The 23,245-nt window shown below is 48.9% G+C and overlaps 1 protein-coding gene across 1 annotated transcript in view; it reads right to left on the bottom strand.

The window, feature by feature from the left end:
• Positions 1 to 3,697: 3,697 nt before the first annotated feature.
• Positions 3,698 to 23,245, bottom strand: part of STX6 (syntaxin 6) — a 51,607-nt gene continuing 32,059 nt past the window's right edge. The window contains exons 5-8 of the mRNA XM_043568970.1: positions 19,666 to 19,791; positions 18,364 to 18,470; positions 13,957 to 14,051; positions 3,698 to 9,706 (exon numbers count right to left, since the gene is read on the bottom strand). Coding sequence (XP_043424905.1) covers positions 9,630 to 9,706; positions 13,957 to 14,051; positions 18,364 to 18,470; positions 19,666 to 19,791 — 405 coding nt within the window. The 3' untranslated portion in view covers positions 3,698 to 9,629. The remainder of the gene's footprint in view (positions 9,707 to 13,956; positions 14,052 to 18,363; positions 18,471 to 19,665; positions 19,792 to 23,245) is intronic.

Genomic DNA, 23,245 nt, shown 5'->3' with positions numbered 1-23,245 from the left:
GGTTCGGCTTGTTTTTCTGCAGGGAAATTGCCTTGGCGCTCCCATCTCCCCGCGGGGGGCGGGAGGAAGTGGGGACAAGATCATTTTCCAGGACAGAGTTTCCGCAAGCAGGCGTAACCCACTCGTGGGTCATGTCTTGTGGGTCGACACCAATATTTTTAAAAGTAGCGTTTCGCACAAGGCACGTGTAGGTTTTGAGAACCAATTTTTTCAGAGGGGTGTGTGTGTGTGTGTGTGTCCTGAGCTGTAACTTAAAGGATCCTTCTGACCCCTGCTCTGGAGCGCGCTGAGAACACGCCCTCGGCACGGCCTGGGGTAGTGGTGGTTGGAGGGGAGGCTGCCTCCGTCCTCAGTTACCCGGAACTCCACATCCGACCTCCGCGACCTCTTCCAGCGGTGCGCTGCCTGCAGAACGCTGCTGAACCTTCCTGGACTGGTGGCTCGTCCGTATGTGCGTGGCCCCTAGGGGAAGAGGCATCCTTGATCCTACAGCCTTGTCGCCGAGAAGCCCGTGTCCCAGGGGCAGGGTACAGTGAGGTGACTGGACTTCCTGGTCCTCCAAACCGGCCTCCGTGCAGGGGGATTCCCGCGTGGGTACTTAGGGGCAGGAGCTGTTGGATCCCTGATCTGGCCACGCCCCAGATTCCCGCATTCACTCACCCATTTCCTGCTGCTAATTCGTATGCCCTTGCTGGAACACCCTTTCCCTTGTCCACCCGCGGACTCCTTGGCAGCCTTCAAAAATACTAGAGATGCCTGTCCAGCTGTCCAGGGAAGCATTCCAGGAACACCTGCATGCTGACTTTGTTCCTCTTCCCTGTGCTCCCATATAAGTGCCAGGGCTCTTTATTGTGGCTCTCTTTTCAAATAGAGTTTCTTGCTTATCCTCCATCAAACTTACCTGGCAACACCTGGGCTTCCCTGGTCCATCTGTTCAACCCATTTCCTACCCCAAATCCCCAGGTTGGTTCTGGAGCCATTCACAAGGCTGTCACCGGATCCCCTCTCTCCCCTCCCCCTCTCTCCCTCCCTCCCCACCATCCTCTCTGAAGTTTCCCTCCTTCCTACAGAGCCAGAGCACCTGCTTAGAAATGGCAGCAGCCTTCCTTGGCAAGAAGCTCTGCCCAGCTCTCTCAGGCTGTGGGCTTGGCCAGGTCGGAGCGCCGGGCCCTGAGGAAGGGGCTGCTGTCATTGGCTCTGAATCTCTGCCCATGGAGCCAGGCTTTAACAGCTGCCCTGCCAGGCCTGGAGGGCATCCGGGGCTCTTCTGTGGATGCCTGGGTGCCCGCTGGGCCTGCCTTTGTCTTGTCCTTCTGCAATCTGGGCTCAGGCCCCAATTCGCAGTGTGGGGCTGTCCTCAGGGGTCTGGCCAGGTGCCAGGTACTGGGGAGAGGCCTGCCCCGCCCTTGGGATGCCCACGTCCCCAGGGTGGAGACAGCTACAGCTGTGAAGAGAGACCAGTGTGCCAAGGGGTACAATGGAAGCTCCAGGCAGGAGGCCCCACTCCACCTGGTGAGAAGAAAGGCTTCCCAGACGAGCCAGCCGTGGGCTCAGCAGCCTCCATCCGAGCTCTGGTGTTCTCTCAGGAGCACAGAACGCTGGCAGTGGCGGGAGCTCACAGCAGCATTCAGATGACACAGCTCTGATCCTCACCCTGGGCTCCACAGACGTCTCCAGGCTTTTCCGAGTTCGTATCAGGAGACTGGCTCACTTACTTTTTGCCCGTTTCCAGCCAAATAAAAGTTCCAAAACATTTTATCAGCAAGGCCAGCCTGCCTGAGGTCCTTGGCTTAGCAGATCTCTTAACTGTACAGTGGGCATATGGGATTTGAGATGCGGTCAAGTCCAGGGTACCTGGTGTCTGTGCTTTATCTTCACTTCTTAGAGCAGTGCTTTAACCCACCACCAACTCCTACTACAGCTCTTTTCTCTTTGAAGGGACGCTGGCCTCATACTGGTCCAGTCAGACCTGGGTCCTCCTCCTGACCCTACCTCTTCCTCATTTACCCTTGGGCAAACGTCTTCGATGCTCATGCCCGTTTGTGGGTGTAAACTGGGCCTCAACGGGGTTTCCCTCGTGGGGTTGTAAGAATGAAATGAAGACCAAAATTTCACTCCCCGTCGTGTCTCCGATGCCCATGATCAAAGACCTGCCAGCACGTCAGATTCTTATCAAATGTTGGCCAGAAGTTTTAGCTGCTAATTAGGTATAAAATTTGAGAAATCTGTTCCTATGAGTTGACCTCTTCCCAAAGGCTGGCCAATCTTAATGTGAACTTCTGTGAACGCAGCTAGAAGGCATCCGACGGTGTGGTGAGGAAGGGGATACCACTGCAGAGGTCAGAAAGGTTGGCGATTTGGCCATCCAAGCTGGGTTCTGGAACACCTCACCTACCGAGAGGTGTATTGGTGGGGATGTTCGTGCCCAGGCTCTGCCTGCATCTGCACCAAATGGAGCCGCTGCTAATGTTCCAGTTGTCAGTGTCGTCTTGGTAGAAGGGTCCCTGTTTCCAGACCAGTGACGCCCCCAAGGTGCCAAGGACCAAGGTTTATGTGTCCTCTTGGATGGTGCAGCATTGTGGCAGTATGGACAGGCCTTCCCTTCCTGGGAGTTTCATTTTTGCCCCAGGTCTCCTCTTGTATTTTCAACGTGAGTTTTATGTAAGACTTGTAGCCAGTGGGGACCTTGTGAGAGACAGCAAATCACTCTTTTGCTGTGCAGCAGAGCCACGAGTGGAGTCAACGTGCTGTTGGCTACAGAACCCTCAGCCTTGTACACGGCCGGCTTTTTCTCAACGCCACACAGTCCACAGCTCCCCAGGCCTGGGAGAGGGGCAGATTTGCTTTTATCAGGGGGTACACACAGCCCTTCCTTCTCAAATACTAACTGTAACCCTCAAAATAAGCATTCATTCCTCTAGCAAGGCTGGTTAGTATGTTGACGTGTGTTAACCCTCCTTAGCTATTACATTTGGGGGAAGTCAAGCTGGGGACTCATGAAGCACGGATGTCCCAATTTCTGTGGTAGCACTGAGAGCCAGCAAGTGGCTCTGCCTCGTCTCAGCTGTGTGACCTTGAGAAATCACTTGTGTCCCCGTTCCCTCATCTGCACATTTGAGATAATACTAGATGAGGTAACTTCATAGTTTCAAAACACCATTTTAAGTATCATCTGCATTAATACAGATGAAGCACCTAGAATGGTGCTGGGCACATAGAAGGTGTTCAGATAATGAGGGAAGATGAGGAGGACAGATGGGATGATGAAGGTCCCTGTCCTTAAGCTTATATAGCCTCGTCATCTTGTCCAACACAGAATCAAAGGAAGGCTCTTTCACCTGCCAACTGGGATGGCCAGTGTTCTTGCTGGCCAACACTTGGATGAGGGGGAAATAAAAGACTCAGGTCCTTTTGTGTTGTTTCTCTGCTCCCCACACTCCTTGTCCCAACTGAAACTGTGCCGTATGGTATTCTGAATCCATAATGTGGTTATTTTGGGGTTTAATAATTCACGTAACTTGCCCAGCCCAAGAGGGCACAATTTATAATTCAGATCTTCCAACAGCCACACGCTTTCCCCACCCCAGGCATATGCATATGTCTGTGTTTACTGGTGGGGGCAGAAGGAAGGAGCTGTATGTAAGTATGAAAAGAAATAAGAGAAAAACAAAATTTAAAAAACAACAACTGACAAAGGTCATGGTCTCTCCATTTCTCTTTTAATACTGAACAGTATTCTTTGTACAGCTGTAACATGATTTCAAGAGCAGAAATAAGAAACATTACTGATAGACTTCAGGGTGTAAAAATACCACTTTGAAAGACGGCTAGTTGAGATTTTTCTTACGCAAGTATTTTTAAAAAGTTTTCAAGTTTATAGTGTCATCAGTTTGTTTAATGTCAGGATTACGATCAAAGCTATGGAAGAGGTTTTATTATGCAGGGATGGTTTACTGTAGCCTAAATTCCATGATGCAGGAGCAGTGATTCTGAAACTACAGTGGGCAGCAGAATCCCCTGGAAGGCTTGTGAAACACAGCCCACTGGCCTCACCCCCAGAGTCTGTGATTCGGCAGATCCAGGTGGGCCTGAGAACCTGCATTTCTAGCAAGCTCAGGGGCCATGCCGCCGCCGCTGGTCCCACACCACACTTGGGAGACCCAGCCTGTCGAAAGAGCAAGAATGTATCTACCTGTGGAGGGGCGTGTAAACTGGCACCAGGGCTACTGGGCTCTTCTCGTGGGGAGGAAGGGGGGTGCGCACCATCTGGAAATCACCCAGGCATTTTAAATTCGAATCCTTGATCTCACGTCTTTAGTTTGTGCCTTCTGGTTATTTAAAAATAAAACACCGTAGGTTATTTATCCTTGGAAGAAAAATACGACAATTTAGTCCTGCTGAGTGTTGCCACGTGTTACACATTCGATTTTTTCATCACACTAATTTCTGATTACAAATGAGCCAGCGAGAGCCGATCTCCACTTAACACAAAACGAATCCACAATCGTTTACAGCTTGTGGTCTTTGGCCCTTTCCTGGTTTCCAGGCCACCCTCACCCAGGGCATTCTCCTGGGTCAAGTTAGGACACACCCACATCAAGCTTACAGGTAAGTTCTAGTAACTTCTTAGTGGGAACACCTGGCTGGCCTCTCCCCACCCTGCAGACTCTCTCTTTTCCTGAGGACTAGGACGTCTGCCTCTCCCAGAGCAGACTTACCCCCAGGGCTGCGATTCCTGTTCAGTAGCATGGTCCCAGCTAAAGCCCGCTCTCTGCAGAGTCCAGCAAGAACAGCCCTGGACGTGGGGTCACCCCCGGGCTGACACACAGCCTGGCTCGTGTGGAGCGCTGGGGTACCGCCAGGATGACAGAACAAGGCCCGAGAGCTTTGGTCAACAAACAATGAAGCCGGGTGGTCTTATGTCTAACACCCCCTGGAGGATCAAGTGGCTTCTGGGTTCAAGAATTCATAGCCTTAAAAAAAAGAAGGTAAAATACACTTTCTCACTGGCTGCACTTGGCAAACCAGGTCCCTACCAAGCAGTCGGGCAGGTGACTGGGACAATGACTGCTGAAGTGCAGTTACCGACCACACGGCCTTGGGGAGGGGCATTTCTGGACAAAGGTCACATTGGAAGGAAAACAGCACCAACACATTAGTCTACGTCAGAGGGAAACCAAGCTCTTTCTCCTTCCTCCCCACCTCCCCACCCCTGCATTGGTAAAGAGACTCTAACGTAATAAGGAGCTGTCACATGCAGGTAGATGGCAGCAACACGGCCAAGGGGCCGCTGGAACTTTCGGAGCTTCAGTGTTTGTCCAAAAGCAGACACCCAGAAGCTGGAGCGAGGGGTGAGCACGACAGGCCACCGACGGCCTACCCTCTTGTGCCGCTGAGGTCACTGGCCGCACGCAGTGTACGAGCTCCCTGGGGCCCAGCCCAAGACGCACCCCGGCAAATGCCGCCCCGTCTGCTGGGGGAGCTGCAGTGAGTGGTCTCGTCTCTAAAACAAAAGGGCCGCACTGGGTGGCCCGCACGCTTCCGAGCGTAGGTCAGGGATGCTGGCCCCAGAAGCCAGCAGGTCTGGAGTTTCGGCCCCACCGAGCGACCTGTGCTAAGCTGTGCGGGCTTCTGTCTCAGAGGGTCACCGCAGGGCTGCCCTCGCCCGGACGGCTGTTTCCCTCTGCTCAGAATTCTCTTGATTTTCTGGACTCAATACCAGTCGGCAGCTTCCCAGTGAGCAGGACTGCAAGTAAACACGGGGAGCCTGGTGTCCGCATTCACATCCGACGGACTGCTGCGCAAGCACATTCACGAGAGCTGGGACAGGGCAGTGGACAGAACAGAGAGTGGGTCTCCCCTCATCAGGCCAGCCTGGTGACGGGACTGCCCCTCCCTCAGAAGCAGAGGCCCGGCGGGGGGGTGGGGGGGGGCGGGGCGCTGCTGCGCCCCTGCCAGCAACCCAGGCCCATTCCGTGGGGCGTGGTCTTCGTGAACCAACTCGGGTCAGGCGTGACGCGGTGTGACAGAGGGGCGGAAGGTCTGAGAGCTCTTTGGTTTCACCTCTCTCTGCTCTTGGTGGAGAAAGAACACGTTTTTCAAAAATGTTATTCTTCAAAAACCTGGGAGGGAAAGAAATGCCAGCGAGAGGAACACAAAGAGGGAGGTAGTGCATGCCGCGTTTTGGAACTTCTGCTTTTCAGACTGTCCCAATTTTGTTCCGCTTCCAAGTTCATCCTGCAGTACAAGGTGAAGCCAAGCGATCCGAGTCCACAGAGCTGAAAAGCAACTCCTATGTATAATTCAGTTCCTAGATCTTCAAATGCTATGAATTCTCTAGAAAGGTAATGGTCTCACTTTATAGCCAGGGAAATTACCAGAAGAAAGATCTTGGCTCTGCCACCTTCGCTTACAGAAGGTAAAACACTTAACAGAGACAGATTTCTGTTGGAGTTAGACTAGATTTCTCTTCACAGCCCTGAATCTCACGAGGTGAGAAGGAGTAGAAGTTGCCAAGTGGTTGGCTACCAGACCCATCAGTCTGTTTAACTCTGGCTAAAAGCAGAGAATAATGGGCAGGCTCCCAAGTCTCTCCCCCTTCGGCTCTGGCGTGAAGATCGTCATGTAACACACACGCAGTGACTTCCAACTGCCACCCAGCAGCGGGCACACAGAGAGCACGGGGCGTTTTCAGTCCACACAAAGGCAAGATCAAAGACAAGGACGAAAACCTAAAGGTATTTCGGTTTTCCAGCTGGATCCCTCACTCTGGCTAACTCAACGGTTCATTCCCCCAATTAACCCCCCAAATCAACTGATTAGAAAAACGTTCTTGCAATAAAATAAACGCAAGTTGAGCTGTTTCTCTTTATCCATCACATTCTGCCACTTCCTTAGAAATGATGAGTACGTGTCGAGGTGCAGAGGCTGGAGAAAGCCCAACTGCTTCTAGGATGTGCCCCTGAGCAGCGGGGGGGGGGGGGGGGGGGGGGTCGCCGGTGTCCACTGCTCTCCCCCTCCTATCGGCCGGGGAACCACTTAGGTGCCCTCTGGAGCCCAGCAGTGTCAGGATCACCGAGGAGGCAACATTTGTCCTCAAAAGTCAACCTAAGCCCCTGGGTTACTCTCTTGGACCGCCCTGGTTTGCGGTCTGGGTGGAGGCTTTCAAATGAACACTCATCTGTAGCGATGCCCCGTAGGCCCAACAGGGTCAAGCCCAGGATCAAGCCCGCTGGGCCAGGAGTTATGCCTGGGGCAGAGCCGGCTCTGACGAAGATATTAAGAGGCTGCCTGTCAAAGAGCAGTTCCTCTGAGGCGAGGAGACAGGGGCCTGCAGGGAGCACGCATGCAGTGCTTGTATTTTCAAGTAAACTTTCCTCCTCATAAATAATTCCCTCTTCGGCTTCAGGAGTCTCGTCTACAATAGCCACTGTTCAGCAAACACTTGAAATTAGGTGAGGTCATCATGCCGATTCTAGATTCATCCACTTAGTAATTAAGCCTTCAGATCACAAAACCTGCCGCCCCCCCAGCCCCCCTCCCCTCCGACACCAGGGAAGCATCTTACTCATTCATGACCAGGCGTGTTCCCAACAAGCCCCACTGACACATGCGACAGTTGTGTGGGGCGCAGTAAATCTGGTAATAGGAGGACAACAGCATGGCTTGTAAAGAGCATAATCCTACAGGCCATTAGGATGCCTACTGCCTCTTGTGATGTGGAGTGTGGATACAGTACTGAGACAAGGTCTTCATTTATGTTTAACAAAGACCTGTATATTTTAATGCAAATCTAAGGACCATCCCTGTTCTAAGTTTAGAGAAGACTATTTGAATGAGTCTCGAAACTTTGTAAAACAAATAACCTAGTACCCTATATCGGAAGCCCTTTGTAGTAATCTTTTTTTTTTTTTTTTGCTAATTTGAAAAAAATAACTTATTTATATATCAGAGTTGACTGTAAACGTGGATGTCAACCACCCTTTTAGTTTTATAAATCTGCTTTTAGCTTTCATCAACAGGCAGATTTACTTACCTACCATGATCCTAACCATGAGAAAATACCCTTCTTTAAAAAACTGTTACAAATATTTATTAAAAAGTGCAAGTCAAAAGTCAGCTGGGCAAGTACATCATTGCAAATCACAAAAAAGGGCGGGGGGGGGGGGAGCCGAAAGCAAATAAACAAGAAAGACAAACAAGAAAAAAAATTAAAAAGAAAAAAAACCAACCAGTGTGCCGAGGAGTGGACCCCAACAGATGAGGAAACAAGAAGTCCAAGCTAGAGCTCTATCCGGATGTTGGCTGTGCTTTCCAAGTGCACAAAAAGATGGTGAGGACAGCCACGGCCTCCCCTGCCAGGCTCTGGGTCAGCTGCTGCTTCAACAGTGGTGACAGCATCAGGGAGGCTATATAAATATCCTATAGACACGTGTACGTTGGAGGCATTTAAAAAGTCATCAGAAGTCTGAAATTTAGCATCTCACCAGTTTCAGCTACTAAAACTCAATTAAAGCATCCATTATTTAAATTTGGATTGGCTCAGTTATTTGAATGGATGATTAAAAAAACCAAAAAACTGAGTTGTCATCTTAGGGGGGGAAAACCCTCAAGTTCACCTACCCATTCTTGCCATGACTCACAGGGTAAGACAAGTCTGGTTCAGAACTAGCCTTTTTTGTCATTATGGTTTCTGAGTGTCGCTGTGCTAATGATGTACTAACCACTCCCAACCGTGACCTCCCTCCCCCCGCCCCCCGCCCCCCAGTGCAGAGTGCCACAGGAGTGACCTAACCGTCGAGGAGGCTGGCCAGGGACCCTAACCCGTTCAAGTGTGCTGTAGCCATACAGTTAAAGGTGGTCCTAAAAATACAAGCTGCACCAGGACAGCAACGTGAATTTGGCAAGGCTCTGACCTCCAGCAACCTCACCCACCGTTCCCTCAGCTGTGCAAACTGGGTCCTGCCACCCTCTCCTCCCTTCAGTTCAAGCCACCCGTTGTTAGCATCCCCAAAGCCTAGTGCTTTCCGTTATTCTCCATTAGCTATTTCTACCACAAAATAATGTGCCTGGAAAAGCAATTTTATCCCAGCACTTATCCCTGAAAAATGGATCGGTGCGTGTTCTGTCACAAACTGCTTCTTGGGCCTTCTGTTCCCATCAGCGACCGGCTGTCAGGGGCGGCGGGGAATGAAACGTGCCCGGGAGCCCGCACTCCGGACAGGGCTCATCGGGACGGGACCGCGGTGCGCCGTCGGAGCCGGGGAAGGGTCTGGGCCGGAGAAAAGAGCTGTCCGAGATGGATGGAATGAGCAACAGCAAGCGCTAGTGGAGTCTGCGGAATTTTCTGGATTCCTCCGAGGCTGTCCTTGGGGCGTGAGGCCTGGGAGGCAAAGCAGTGGCGGGCCATCCTCAGAGCGGGCCAGGTGGGCCAGGAGCGCACGGTCGTCCACCCGGTGTTCCCCGTGGCCCTGCCAGCGCCGGGTCAGAGCAGCTGTCAGTGGTGGGGTCACGGGGAGGGGGGTCAGTGCAGGCCGCGTCTTCCAGAGAGAAGCGGGAGGGGACGGCAACGCCCGGCACCGCTGCCCGCCTCCCCGGGTTCGAGTGCAGGAGGGGCTGCACCAGCCGTGTCACAGCACAAGGAGGAGGACCAGCACGACCAGCAGGACCACGAAGAGGACGGCGATGGCACACCACTGGCGCCTGTCTGGAAGGCAGGACACGAGGATTAGCGCTCTCGGGACTCTACGTTCCCCAAGGTACAGTCACATGCAACTCCCCGCAGCAGAAAGGGGCCAGAGTGTGCCGAAGACGGGGGCTCGGAGGATCTGGAACCCGCCCGTGGGCCGGGTGTCTGTGCCTGCACCGCATGTGCACCCACAGCTCTGCCGGTCCCTCGAACACAGGCCTGTAACCAGTACGTGCTCCGCGCTTCAAGTCTTTCATTAAAACCCATGGCTCTCAGCTGGCTGCTGGTGGGTACCATGCCCCTGGCAAGGTGCTGGCACTGGCATTACAGATCAAAGCCCATTTGCTTTAATCCTCTACCGAAGCCAAATCACTTCATTCAACAAGAATCCTGTTCTTTGCTCAACGGGCACTAGGGGAGGACGGAAAGAGGATAAAAGCTCCCGCTGGTCACTCCAGGAAATGAAGGGCTGAAAAAGCAAACTCCAGGGACCATAAGCACGATCACTGTTACGCCACACCCCTCCAGGAGAGATTACTGGGAAAGTAACTTACACAGCTTACCACTGAATCCAAGTGGAAGGCCTTCTCTGAAACCTGCCCTACCAACACTTCAGAACAAGCACCGGAAACTAAGCGGCTAGAGTCCATCTAAACACCAAGAGCAAGGAGGCGCGGAGGAACAGAAGGGCCCACACAGACCCCAGCAGAGCCCCAGCTCCACCCACAATCCCCCGCGTACCTGGCAGGAAACACGAATACCCTCGCTCACCCTGGGCCGGGCCGGGTGTGGAGCCCAGGGTGCCGCCATTGCCAGGATGCCTCCTGAACTTGTGGAGGTAGAAAGAACAAGCAGTCTTTCTACAAAGGGCCAGACTGACAGAACAGACTTTCACTGGCCTATGAAAACATATTTCCGCTGCTAGAGAGGAGTCCTCCATTTAAACAAAGATATGAAGGTAAACTGACTCATCAAAAGTCTACTTGAAAGCCTGCAGATTCTAGGACACCATGGCTATGGAGGATCACAGTATAAGAAGGTCCGCATCTAGGAAAATCGATTGCAAAGCTTTCCTCAAAGCAATGCTAAGTCCACAAACCAGTACTTAAATTATCTAACTGCCACGGCTGGCAAAATTTTAGAACCGGCCAAAAGACTGCCACCAAGTGACAGTAAGCAAAGTAAGTACCTTCTTGGTGGTGATCACCTTGCTCTACTTCAGACACTCTAGAAACTCACTTAGAAACTGTGATCAGGGCAAAGACCCCACGTCTGTTGGTTCCTTGTCTGAACAGGACTAGTCCAATGGGCACGGGAGGCAGAATTGGCCTACTCAGATAATATTTTTAATCTGTTTAACTATCACTTCACTGCTCAAGAGAACTTGAGTTAATCTAGCATTCTTTCATCTATTTAAAATGCCTATAAGAACTTCAAAACACTCATTAAAATGATTAGTTGGTATTCTTCCAGGACAAAACAGCAAGATAATTGCTTCCTAACCATCCCTGCCCCCCAACCTTACACATATCCCTGTCCCCCCAGCCCCCCAACATTCTCAACCCTAGATTCCCAATATCGAACCAGTTTTCCACTTTTTGGCTTTCCATCAGCCTCTCCCAAGCCCCTCCCACCTCCGATCACGCTCTCTTCCAGGATTGCATTAAATAGGGGTTTTCATCAAGGACAACATCCCTCATACAAGCTAGCACAACCGGGGACGCTCCTTTAAAGCCATTTCCCTTTGAAGTGCTAAGCTGCTGCTAGGAAGCCTGAACCAGGTAACCTCACCCGCTGACTTCTCCCCAGAAGGGGGGCAAAACTAACCACAAAGTCTTCTGCGCTCTCAAGGGAAAAGCCTAACCAGCTTTGTAAGCTCAAGACCTGCTTCAAAAAGTAGATGGGAACAAAGAGAGCTCCAATGGCAGGTGTTTCTCCCCTTCCAGTATATTTTCCTCCACTGGGGAGAAAAGATAAAAAAATTTTAGAAGGTGAGGGAAGACTCAAAAGAACCTTCTACTCAAAAGAATACACCGTCCTTGGGTCACTCATAAAGCGAGTGTGGCATCTCGGCTGATTTCTTCCACGAAGCAGCCAGCCACGGGGAAGGGCAGACGTTCTGACTCTCCGGAACCGTGTGGCTGGCACGTGAGCGCGGTTACTGCCTGATCAACTTCAACGTGTCTTCATATACTTTAAGTACAGATTAAAAAGCCGCGAACTTGCCCGGAAGTTATGGAGAACAGAGGCAAATACAAATTGCCTTGGTGTCAACCTGAAGCCAAGAGCACCAAGCAGGAGGCCCTGAGCAATCTTTCTCTTGGGAGCAGGCAAAGCTTAAAATGAAAAAAACCATGGGCAAGCTGTCTAAACTGAAGGGCCTTTCAGGCTGAATTCTCCGTCTCCTGGCCCTTTTTCTTAGACAAATATAATTGAAGTCCCTACTTTGCTCCCCAAACTTTTCTTTCAGGATAAAGTAGCATAAAGCATAAGCAAGGCTCAGTGCTATTTATACACACTGAACGGCTTATCACAATGCAAGCACTTTTCTAAATTATTCATTCCCGGAATGCTGAGAAACAAAGACACAGTGCATCTTTGTTCTTTGCTCTTCCCCAAACAAAACTGGTGCTGAAGTAGCTACTTGACTTTGTGATGAATACACACACTAGAGAGGGCCTGGGGTTTACACTGGTTATGTAATACTTCACTAATTATTATTATTATTTTTTAAGTAGAAGCATGAAGGTGGGAGAGAACAGAGGAATAGGGAAGAAGGCTTTGCAAACCTTTCTCTAAGTGTGTGAAAGATTAACTAAGCTGGTGCCTGCTTCAGGCAATGAAAAGCTGCTGGAGGCATAAAGGTATTTGTCCCTGGAGAGAAAGAAGGAACTAAGTCTGGCTACGAGCTTCCCTCTGTTTTGGATAAAAAAACCAAAACAAAACAGGTCCTTTGCCCTGCAGGGCCATATTCTGCCTGACTTCCTATTTTTTAAAAAAGAAACAAACATTAAGTAAGTACTAATACGTGGGAGACACTTTAAACACTTGTACATTAATTACTATTATTTAATTTAACTTCCACAATGCTCTGAAGAGGCAGGCAACAACCTATTTTTTTACAGGTAAGAAGCTGAGCCCCAGACAACTGTTCTTTAACTTGACTATGAGTTAAACTGCTGGAAAGCAAATATAGATCTGTATTAGCCTTAGCGCAGAAGGCTGAATGAACCATTAGACCCCGTAACACATACCTGATGACAGGAAACCCACAGAAGAATGAGGCAAGAAATGGGAAGCTCCAGCGGGGGTGCTAGTGCTCTGCTTCAACCACATTTACATCACCTCAAGGAGTACCTCAGTTCCTCCCTTGACCAAGCCACCCCCTGCCGACTAAAGAAGAAAGGAGATACTGGATGTTCTTAAGCTTTAAAATACAGTATTTCTAATGTACTAGGGGAGGTGGGTTGCTGCCATCAACAAATAGAGTCACTGGAACATATCTTCCTACATAGTGACCAGTTTGAAAACTGTTAAAATTTCACCCCACTCTGGCGCAAATCTGCTGGAATATTTCACTTACGACTTTAAGTGAGAATAATTTATTTTTTATTTAAAAAGATTTTTTTTAAGTTTGTTTATTTTGAGAAAGAAAGAGAGAGAGACTGCACGCATTGAGAGTGGGGGAGGGGCAGAGAGCGAGAGAGAGAATCACAAGCAGGATCCCCGCTGTCAGCATGGAGTCCAATGCAGGGCTCGATCTCACAAACTAGAAGATCAGTGAGACCATGACCTGAGCCAAAATTAAGAGTCAGATGCTTAAATGATGGAACCACCCAGGTGCCCCTGAAAGACATTTAAATTAGATCTGTAAGGCCATCTGATTCTGAAATGGTAGGAGTTTTTCAATAAAAGAAAGTCCAGGGAAAACAATAACCGGCTTCTTCATTACTGTTCCCTATTTGGGCAAGGAAATAAGAAAGTGAAATAAAAAAGGATTTTGTAATTGCAATGAGAGTTGCTCCACTAGGAGAAAAGCCACCCACCACACCAGCCTTGTGCGGTGGGGGCACACAAAGACCACTTCTCCGGTGAAGGCCACAAGTGGCAGACGAGGCCTGTGCCTACCGGTCTTCCATCTCTGACAAGAAAGCAGACCCAAAAATGTACGACAGGAGGGAGATCTGAAGGGGCACACCTGTGAGAACGCTATAGACCATGTTTCTAGAATGAAGTAGGAATTCTTAAGCTTTAAATGCCATACATACCACTGGTCATGTGAGATACTTTTGCAAGTTTCTTCATCACATTGTCCAGCCGGGACTGAGTGCTCTCCAACTCATGGGAGAAATCATCCAACATACTGGAAAGAGAAGCAGACACAGAGGGGTGGCTGGTAAGCACAAAGTCTTGGCAACGCACTGGCCATGAAATTAAATCATGGCAAGGTATGATCTTACCCCACGCCTCAGTGTTAGCAAACCTAAAACAGGTAATGTGGGGGTTTGATCAATCTATTATCCAAACTCCTTAGCACAAGACATGTTTTTTTGATTTCAGAATTTTAGGAATTTAAAAAAGCAATGAATTACATATGCTGGATATTAGCCAGCACTCACAAGCAGGGTCTGGGGCAGACCCCATAATCAAGCATGTTAATGTTTCTGCAGAGGAAACTAACAGGAATCATAGCTGCAGTGAGTTCAGGTTAGGTTTCCTGTAATATGGGCTTGCTGAAAACTCAAAAAAAATTTTTTTAGAGCTTTGTAGATTTTAGAAGTGTAGACCAGGCAGTGTGGAGCTGACTGATAGAAGAACAGAAACTCAGTGGCAACGCATTGCTCTAGAAAGAGGCTGTGTGAGGTCAGACAACCAGGCTTTGCCACTTGCTTCCCCTGCTACCTTGACAAGGCACCCCACAACTCTTTGGCACAGTTTCCACATCTGTAAAATGGGATAGCTTCCCTGCCGGGGGTCTTGTGAGCACCAGGTCATAACACAAAGCACTTTGTGGCGACAGGAGCCAAACATACTTTAATCTAATAATCATTGCCTGTAATGCACTCTGTGCTTTGTCATAACGCCGGGAGGCCCTGGGACTGCCATTCCTGACGGTGTGTGCTCCTCACCTACACCCGCAGAGAAGCCAGTGTTTTCCCACGGGGAGAAGCGGCTCCAGGAAGCTAACACTATTTTGCTGTCCAAGGTGCAGCTGGGAAAGAAAACACCAAAATACTCTCATCCCAACAATGTTTATTTCATAAATCACCAAACATTCCAGACTTTTCAACTCTGGGCTAACATGTGATCATCTCAAATATAGAATGCAACATACCAATTAGTCTTATTAAGACCAGAGGTCTTATTAGTAAGGCTCTAGTACTCTGACAGCATCAATGGTGGCTAGAAAGTCCTGGGCTCGGTCTGTGCCCACATGAAGCAGCCGACAACCCTTCAGGATTCAGGGCAACCGACTCCTCATTAAGTCAATTAGGAAATACAGTCCATGTTGACAACTAAATAAGCAAGTCTTTGTCCCTTACCTGAATTTTCACATTAAGACATTATTAGTTCATCTTAGATCCTGGTAGCATCTTAGCCCTGCAGCTGCAGACCTATCCAGGCAGGGCCAAATGCCGAAAACACAAGAGCCACCTTTGTATGCCGGGCATGACTTTTCCGACTGAGGACAAAAAGGCCAGTCACCCAGCCTCCAGCCCAAGGACACCCACTAACTAGGTTTCCAGCCCCGATCTATCTCCTCGGCGCTGTCCAAAAGAAACAGGCTGTGAATCTGTACGCTATTTTGTATTTCTGGTAGCCACACATTTAAAACAAAAAGGAAGAAATTAATTTTCATAATCTGCTTTATTTGGCTCCATATAGCCAAAACATTATTGTTTCAACATGTATTCAATATTTAAAAAATCATGCACAAGCTACTTTGTGGGTTTTTTTTTTTTTTTTCATAGTAAGTCTTCAAAGTCTGGTGCATTTACATTTCGGCCACATCTCAGTTCAGACTGACCACATGTTACGTGGCCAACGGCACAGCTGCCAGTGGCTACACGTCCTGGGGAACACAGGTCAGAGTCCAAGACCCACGTGTTCTCCTTTGAATTTACTTATTATTTTTACCAAAGTGACACACACTTTATTATTATTTTTTAAATATTTTTCTTTTTTTAAAAAAATAGTTATTTATTTTTGAGAGAGAGAGAGAGAGAGAGAGTGCAAGCAGGGGAGGGGTGGAGAGAGAGAGGGAGACATAGAATCTGAAGCAGGTTCTAGGCTCTGAGCTGTCAGCACAGAGCCCAATGCCAGGCTCGAACCCATGAACTGTGAGATCATGACCTGAGCCGAAGTCGGACCCTTAACCAATTGAACCACCCAGGTTCCTCGACACACACTTTAAAGAGCTAAATAGCACGTTAAGAGTTTTCATTAAAAACAAAAAACAAAAAACAAAACCCAAAAAAACCCACAGCTGTTTCCCGCCCCCAGGACAACTGCTCCAGCCCCTCCCACTCTTCTCTTGGGCTTTCTCCACTTTTTGAAGTAAATGCTTGCACCAGAATCCTGTCCTGCTGACTCTGCACTAGAAGGGCTAGGGCTTTGCTCTGCTCCCATTTCCTTCCCCATCTCTGCATCCACCCCACACCTCCTCCTCCTTCCTTCCAACATGATTTTGTCACGGTGTGAGGAGATCGCCCTTGGGGGCTCATGCTGTCTAGAGCGAGAAAATGCTCTTCCCAGCCGGTGGCTCGTGGCCACCAGCTTGCTCCTTGGCTCTCCCCACGGCTGGCCGAGGGTTCAGCTTCTTCTGGTCGGTAGAGTCGGTAACCATCCAGGATCTAAATGTTATGCTTATTGTTTGTTATTTCATGCTCTATGTCCCCATAGGTTTTACGCTGCTAAAAAACAAAATGCCTCTGCCTGCACTCTAGTGGGCTTTAGGGAGGGAGCGGAGATAAAAGGTGTATTCGGTGTGTTCAAAGTCACCATCTTTAACTGGAAGTCTACCAGGCTTCTCTGTTATCTACCGAAGCCCAAGGAGTTCAGGCAATTAGTCCTTTCCCATCCCCCAACTGGCATTTTAGGGGAAGAATGCATTTTAGATGGAAATTAAACACGCATGCCTAGATTCCACTCTTGTAGCTTCCCACCTAGTCTCCCTGTCTCCAGTCTTGCTCCACTATGGTTGGTCATCTAAACCGCAGCTAGACATGGTGCCTGGTGGCTCAGCTGGTTAAGCATCCGACTTCAGCTCAGGTCATGATCATCCACAGTTCATGGGTTTGAGCCCTGTGTTGGGTTCTATGCTGATGGCTCAGAGCCTGGAGCCTGCTTCCGATTCTGTGTCTCCCTTTCTCTCTGCCCCTCCCCTGCTTGTGCTTTGTCTCTCTCTCTCTCTCAAAAATAAACGTTAAAAAAATTTTTTTTATGCCACAGCTAGATGGGCCTGCCTGAAATGTAAACCTGACCATGGTGTCATTCCTAACACAACCTTCATGGTTTCCCATCACCCTCAAAAGAGAAAGTCCTAACCCCATAACAGGGCTTCTAAGTCCTCCCTGTCTTGACTTCTGCACCCCTCCCCACTCCCATGCTCTATACACAGTAAACCTTTCTGCCCCATGCACTTCCTCACTCTGTCTGGGTTGGCCCTCCCCTCACCCCCAACCCTTCACTGGGACACTTTCTCCTCATCCTTCAGGTTCCAGTTAAACACATCTTCTCAGGGACCTGGGCTAAGTCAGGTCTGCAGCTTGTGCTAGGTGAGGGCTCCCAGGTCCCATGTCCTTCCTCCTTCCTTCTCTGTCACCTCTTAATGACTTACACCATTTGTAGAACGTCCGTTCTACACAGTAAATGGTAAACTCTCTGATGGCAAAGACGGTCTGTTCTGATCGCTCCCCTATCAATACCCAGGACCTCCAGCAGAGCAGGTGCCATTCTGAATTTATGAAGAATGAATGTATAATGCTGAACTTAAGAGTGCAACTGGAGAGGTTCTGAAACATCCTAGTGGATGGTCTTACTTTTTCAGAAAAAAAAATTGTGAAATGAACGGGTTTTAGAAGGATGCTTTGGGGCCATGCTTCCAAGCACAAAAGGAAACTGTCCCGAGGGAAAAACAAAGAAACCCAATTGTTTTTTCTTGTTTGCTCTGTGTTTACTTTTTACTTTTGAGGGAAGATTTTTTTATTAATTGAGGTTAAATTTATAAACTTTTTTTCATAATGTTAAAGTTTAAGATGCAGAGTAAGAAGTTTTATTCAATGGAGCAGGAGAGTCATGGGGTGATAAAGTGAAGCCAGCTCATGTCCTATCCTCTTCGGGACCCAAATCCCCAGGGAGGTTACAAAAGCCAGATCTGTCTCATGCTCCCATTCGTCATAACACTCTAAGAGTCTGCTCAGAGGAGACTGGATCTGTTTTTGCAAGGTGTAAAACTAACATGAGAATAACTCTGCCTAAACCCTGCTGAAAATTTTATCTGATAAATTTGCTTCTTTGGGGGAGGTCAGTCCGCAAGACAGAATGAAGACAGAGCTGTAAGTAAAACAGCTTTTGGTTTCACTGGCCCTGTAACTGTCAGGCTTTTCAGGGGTCTCTGAACACGGCTCTGCCCCTCAGTTTCCCTGCAGTAAGAGGGGCATGTCAATACTCACACTGCCTGTTCCTCCAGCTCCCCTCCGATGCGCTGGGACATGTTCTTCAGCACCCCGATGCTGCCAGAGACCAGCTCCAACTGCTCATCCTGCTGCTCCACAATCAGCTGGTGCCAGAGAAACGGGAAATAAGCAATGAGAATCCATCTTACCTGGCTCCAGTCCCGGTACTCTAGCAGCTGCTCGCGTCTTTGCCAACTTGGGACAATTCTCATTCAGAAGCAAAGCCCAGAAATCCAAGGACCAGACTATCGCCTCTGAGAACACACTGCTCAAAAGGCTGGGTTGTCAGGCTACTGATACCTCCTGCTGATCCAACGTGTGAACAGTCAGCAAACCTTGAAACCACCAAGGGGGACTGATGCCGTGTGGCTCGAGTCCATTGAGGGAAAAGGCCAGGGCCAAAAGCACCTGTGCAGTAACCACTGAGCCAGGGGGGATTTGGGAAGAGGAAGCCCACACCAGGGTCAAGGTCTCAATCCACAACAGGCTGCCACAGCCTGACTACGAGAGAGAGCCTGGCAAACCTCTGAATGTGGGAAAACTGTGCACACCGAGTCCTTTCCTTCCTGCTCAAGGACAAACCAGAGGCGGCCCTGTGGCAGTGAGCTGTCTCAAGGACAACAACTGAGTGATAAATAATTACTGCTAATTGTGCTATACCTTCCTCATTTTTTGTATATAAAAAAGTCTACTTGATTAACAGCAATTTAAGTAGACAACTGGTTAAACAGACATGCTAATGGAAAGAGAACACACAGTCCTACATGTATACATACAACTTCGCATTTAAGAACCAGTAGTTTCAATGCGTAGAAAACCCTCAAATCCCGATACATTGTTCTCAGCTTCCTTTTTAAAATACAACTACATATCAAAAGCAACAATGTGAATATAACCAACCTCGCTTTCTTTCTGCTGTATAACCTCCACCAAAGCAATTATTTTTACATATAATAGATTTTCAATGAAAAAACAAGGACTCAATTTTTCTGAAAGTGCCTTTGTTGAAATGAACAAAAAACGGAGTATAGAAGTGGAGGCGGGGAAAGACGTTGCTAGTTTTTTGTGTTTTGTTTTTTTCAATCAATGGCCTTGTCTGTCAGTTGTGGATGTCTGGTCTGCTTTTCCTGAGAGAGCTAATCAAGCTTGGATCTCTTGACAAGGTCGTGCTCCGAAGGAGGTTCACGGCACAGGCGGACGCAGGCCGCCGCAAGACAAGTCCCCCCCCCCCCCCCCACCTGCTGGCAGTGGACGGAGGGAGGGCCTGGCTCCCACCGCAGCCTACGGGCCCTCGGGTACCTGCTGCTGGGCCTGCTGCTCCTCGATGAAATGGGAGTTGGCTAACTGGAGCTCACGGTCGAGGCGCACGTACTTCTCCGTCGTTCCGGCACTCCAGTTCTGACCACCACTGTCCCCTAGCAGCGCCTGTGAGAGCAGGACGGGGCAGCCAGGTTGGGGGGGGCGGGAAACAAGCCATTACTATCTGCATAAATGCTCCACAGCAGGGACATAAAGAGTTCTCATACTGCTCACGGTGCATTTTCCACCGGGTCAGCCTTTTGTGTGGTGGTGGAGGTTGGTGCCTGCGTGGCACAATTTCAGGAATGCCGGGAAGGGCACCCGCTGCCTCCAAGCTTTCCCAATGGGACTCAAAAATGGCCTTTGGTCCCACTAAAATGCAAATAAATGTCACCTTCAAACCAACAAGTGCCCATCTGTACACACTACATAATGTAAAAGCACTCGGCCTCTGTAGGTCAGCTCTTTCTACCCTGGGAAGTTCACCAGAGACTCACAGGTTCTAGTGTAATCCCACAGATCTAGAATCCTTTTTATTCAAGTGTGAGCCAGGGAAGTTTCTGGGGTTTTGTTTTGGAAGGAGGTGGGAGAGCACCCTAGTATGATAAGAAGCTAAGTCACAGCCTCTCACACACAGAAGCCCCAAGAACCACCAACGTCTCTTCAGTTTAACCCATACATAAATCCCAGTGCTCTTCCAGTTGAACGAAAGGGCTACAGGCTTCCCAGATAGGACCTGGGGGTTGATTCACAGGGGGACATGGCCACGAATGAGTGCCTGATCCTGATAACCCAGGCGAGTGCTGGGCCTGAAGTTAGAGCTCTTCACCAGGGTCAGGTTTCCCAATATGAATTCAAGGAAGTTTGTAGCCAGAACAGGATAAGTCTGGAAAAAGGATAAGTCTCCCTTATATGAAAAGGCCTGTCAGGAATGGGAAAGCTCATTCTCCGCTGCGGGCTCGGACTGGGAGCCCCACAATCCTGTCTGACTAGTTGGTCAAAGTTACTGCTCACACCAGTCCTGCATAAAGAGCCAGAAGATGCTGCTGACTAAGATTCTTTCTCCTTGTGCGGTTGCCAGATCTTCTTACCGGGTACTTTTAATTTCCGGAACTGTTAAAAGCCTAACTGATTACTTGCTTCTCTGTCTGAAAAGCCCTTTACTAGCCCCTCGGGACTGACGTGGCCCACTTCACCTGATGCTCAGAGCTGAATTCGGTCAAAGGGCCACACTTTGGGGACTGGGCTTGGCAAAGCTCCAAAGACAGAGCCTAAGTGCTGAGATGATTATGAGAAGGGGACCAGGGCACAGGAGAGCCTCCGGCAGTCCTTGGCAACCTGGCCTCTGGAGGAAGCAGACCCGAGGCCTTTTGAAGATGGCCCTGCCCTGCCCTGATTGTAGGGTTGTCAAGTTGAAGAGATCCTGCTCCTTCTGAGCTGAAGACTCTAAGAATCTCTAAGGAGGGCAGTGGGGCCTAGTGACAATTTTTTTCAAGGTCAGAATAAGGCTATATATAGTGCATCATTAGGCTACCGACAGAGAACTGGGGGCTCCACCAGCCTGGTGTGCTCCTGGGGACACAATCAGGGCTATTTTTCTAGCGCATCCATGGTCTACACTCAGGTGGACATATGTCACACCATTAACAGTCGTCTATGCTTTACTGTGAACCAGCTTAGATTTCACCAGTCTGACTTCCAGGACTCTGTTTTAATGGGAAAGGAGATAGCAAGGGCCCAGGGCACTGGAGGACCAGCCTGTGTGCAGGTGCCAGAGCCAGAGGTCCCAGCTCAGCCGGGGTAGCACAGCACCTGATCTGGCAGGAAGCAGCGAGGCCTGCCTGCCTGAGTGCGTACAGAAAACCGGCCCTGCGATTCTTTGACAATTTGTGACCCTACGACGTTTCGCGCAACACTGAAAACAAAATTCCAGTCCACACTTGGAAAGGCAATGTGTAACTACACAGTTTGTATATGTCAGCTCAACTTCTACTATCTGGGGAATAAAACAATTCAAGTTCAGGGTAATGGAGGCCAAGAGTTCCTGATCTCACTGTCACAACTACCTTAGGTCACTCAGCTCCTGTGAGCTGAAGGGGAGACAAAAAGGGAACTTCAAAACTAGCCAGCTATGGCCAGACCCTCGGCTTCTCCCAAGAGCTAGTGCCAGATGGACCAGGTCAGTCACTGGCTGTTCCTCGCTGCACCGTTAAGAGGAAGGGAGGTAGACAGGAAGAAAATAAAACACAACAATGACTTGAAAAATGAAATGCGAGAAAGGAAACAGGCAAATTAAGTTGGGTGATATCTGGAGAGCCCCCTCCCTTTCTTTGAGCTCTTACAATACTTGTTTTCAAAATTAAGTGGGTCAACAAACACATGCAGGTATAAAGTAAGGACTTACTGATATCCAGTTGGTTAAAAATGATGAGCTGATTCTGGAGTTAACAGTCTACTAAATGGACTGACTACTGGTAACTTTATGGAGTCTGAACGGAACTGAAGTTAAATCTAAATTTTAGGTGACTGGTGAGTGTGTGTGTGTGTGTGTGTGTGTGTGTGTGTGTGTGTGTATTAAGTATTTATTTGAGGGGGGGCGGGGAGATGGGGCAGAAGGAGAGGGAGAGAGAATCCCAAGAGAATCTCTGTGCTGACAGTGCAGAGACGTGGGGCTCGATCTCACAAATTGTGAGATCATGACTTGAGCCAAAATCCAGGGTCTGACGCTTAACCGACTGAGCCACCCAGGTGCCCCTGTTGTACATTTTTTAAAACTATTTTATTTTATTTTATCAGTCAGAAAGAAATGTCTACACAAAGCATCTAACTTTAAAAAGATACTTAAAATTCAAGGACTGGTCTCTTGTAGCTTTTATTTTTGATATGTCATTATCTGTGCTTTGGTTTCTGAAATGAGATTTCATGATGTATCTTTAATAACTAATAGAAACTAGACCTCATGTCAAAAAAATATTTAAGGGGCACTTGGGTGGCTCAGTTGGTTAAATGTCCGACTTTGGCTCAGGTCATGATGTCATGATTCGTGAGTTTGAGCCCCATGTCGGGCTCTGTGCTGACAGCTCAGAGCCTGGAGCCTGCTTCGGATTCTGTGTCTCCCTCTCTTTCCACCCCTCCCCCACTCACACTCTGTCTCTCTCAAAAATAAATAAAAATTTCTAAAAATAATAAAATAAAAATAAATACTTAAAATGACGAAGGACTTAAATTCACATGTTACATTAATTTAACACACATTAAGTTTCCTCCAGTGTCTTTACATAAAATTTCACTCATTCGATGTCTAGTAAGTTCTATGGGCAATGTAACAGCAGCCAGAGATTTAAAAACAGCCTGTGACACAAACTGTTCCTCACTTTCAAGGAGCATGGGGTCCAGCAGAGAAAAAGACAGGAAACGGAGCAATTACAGCACTTAACAGAGCCTTGCACACGGAGCATGCACGACACGTCCAGAAGAAATGCCGTGTGGTGGGGGCTACAAGGATAAGCAGAGGGAGCTATGGGAACCCAGACGAGAGAGCCAAAGGGTGTGAGGGAGCGGAGGGGCAGCTGACCAGGCT

The sequence above is a fragment of the Prionailurus bengalensis genome, chromosome E4 (assembly GCF_016509475.1).
Source record: "Prionailurus bengalensis isolate Pbe53 chromosome E4, Fcat_Pben_1.1_paternal_pri, whole genome shotgun sequence".
NCBI lineage: Eukaryota > Metazoa > Chordata > Mammalia > Carnivora > Felidae > Prionailurus > Prionailurus bengalensis.
This window is presented reverse-complemented; position numbering and strand designations above follow the sequence as displayed.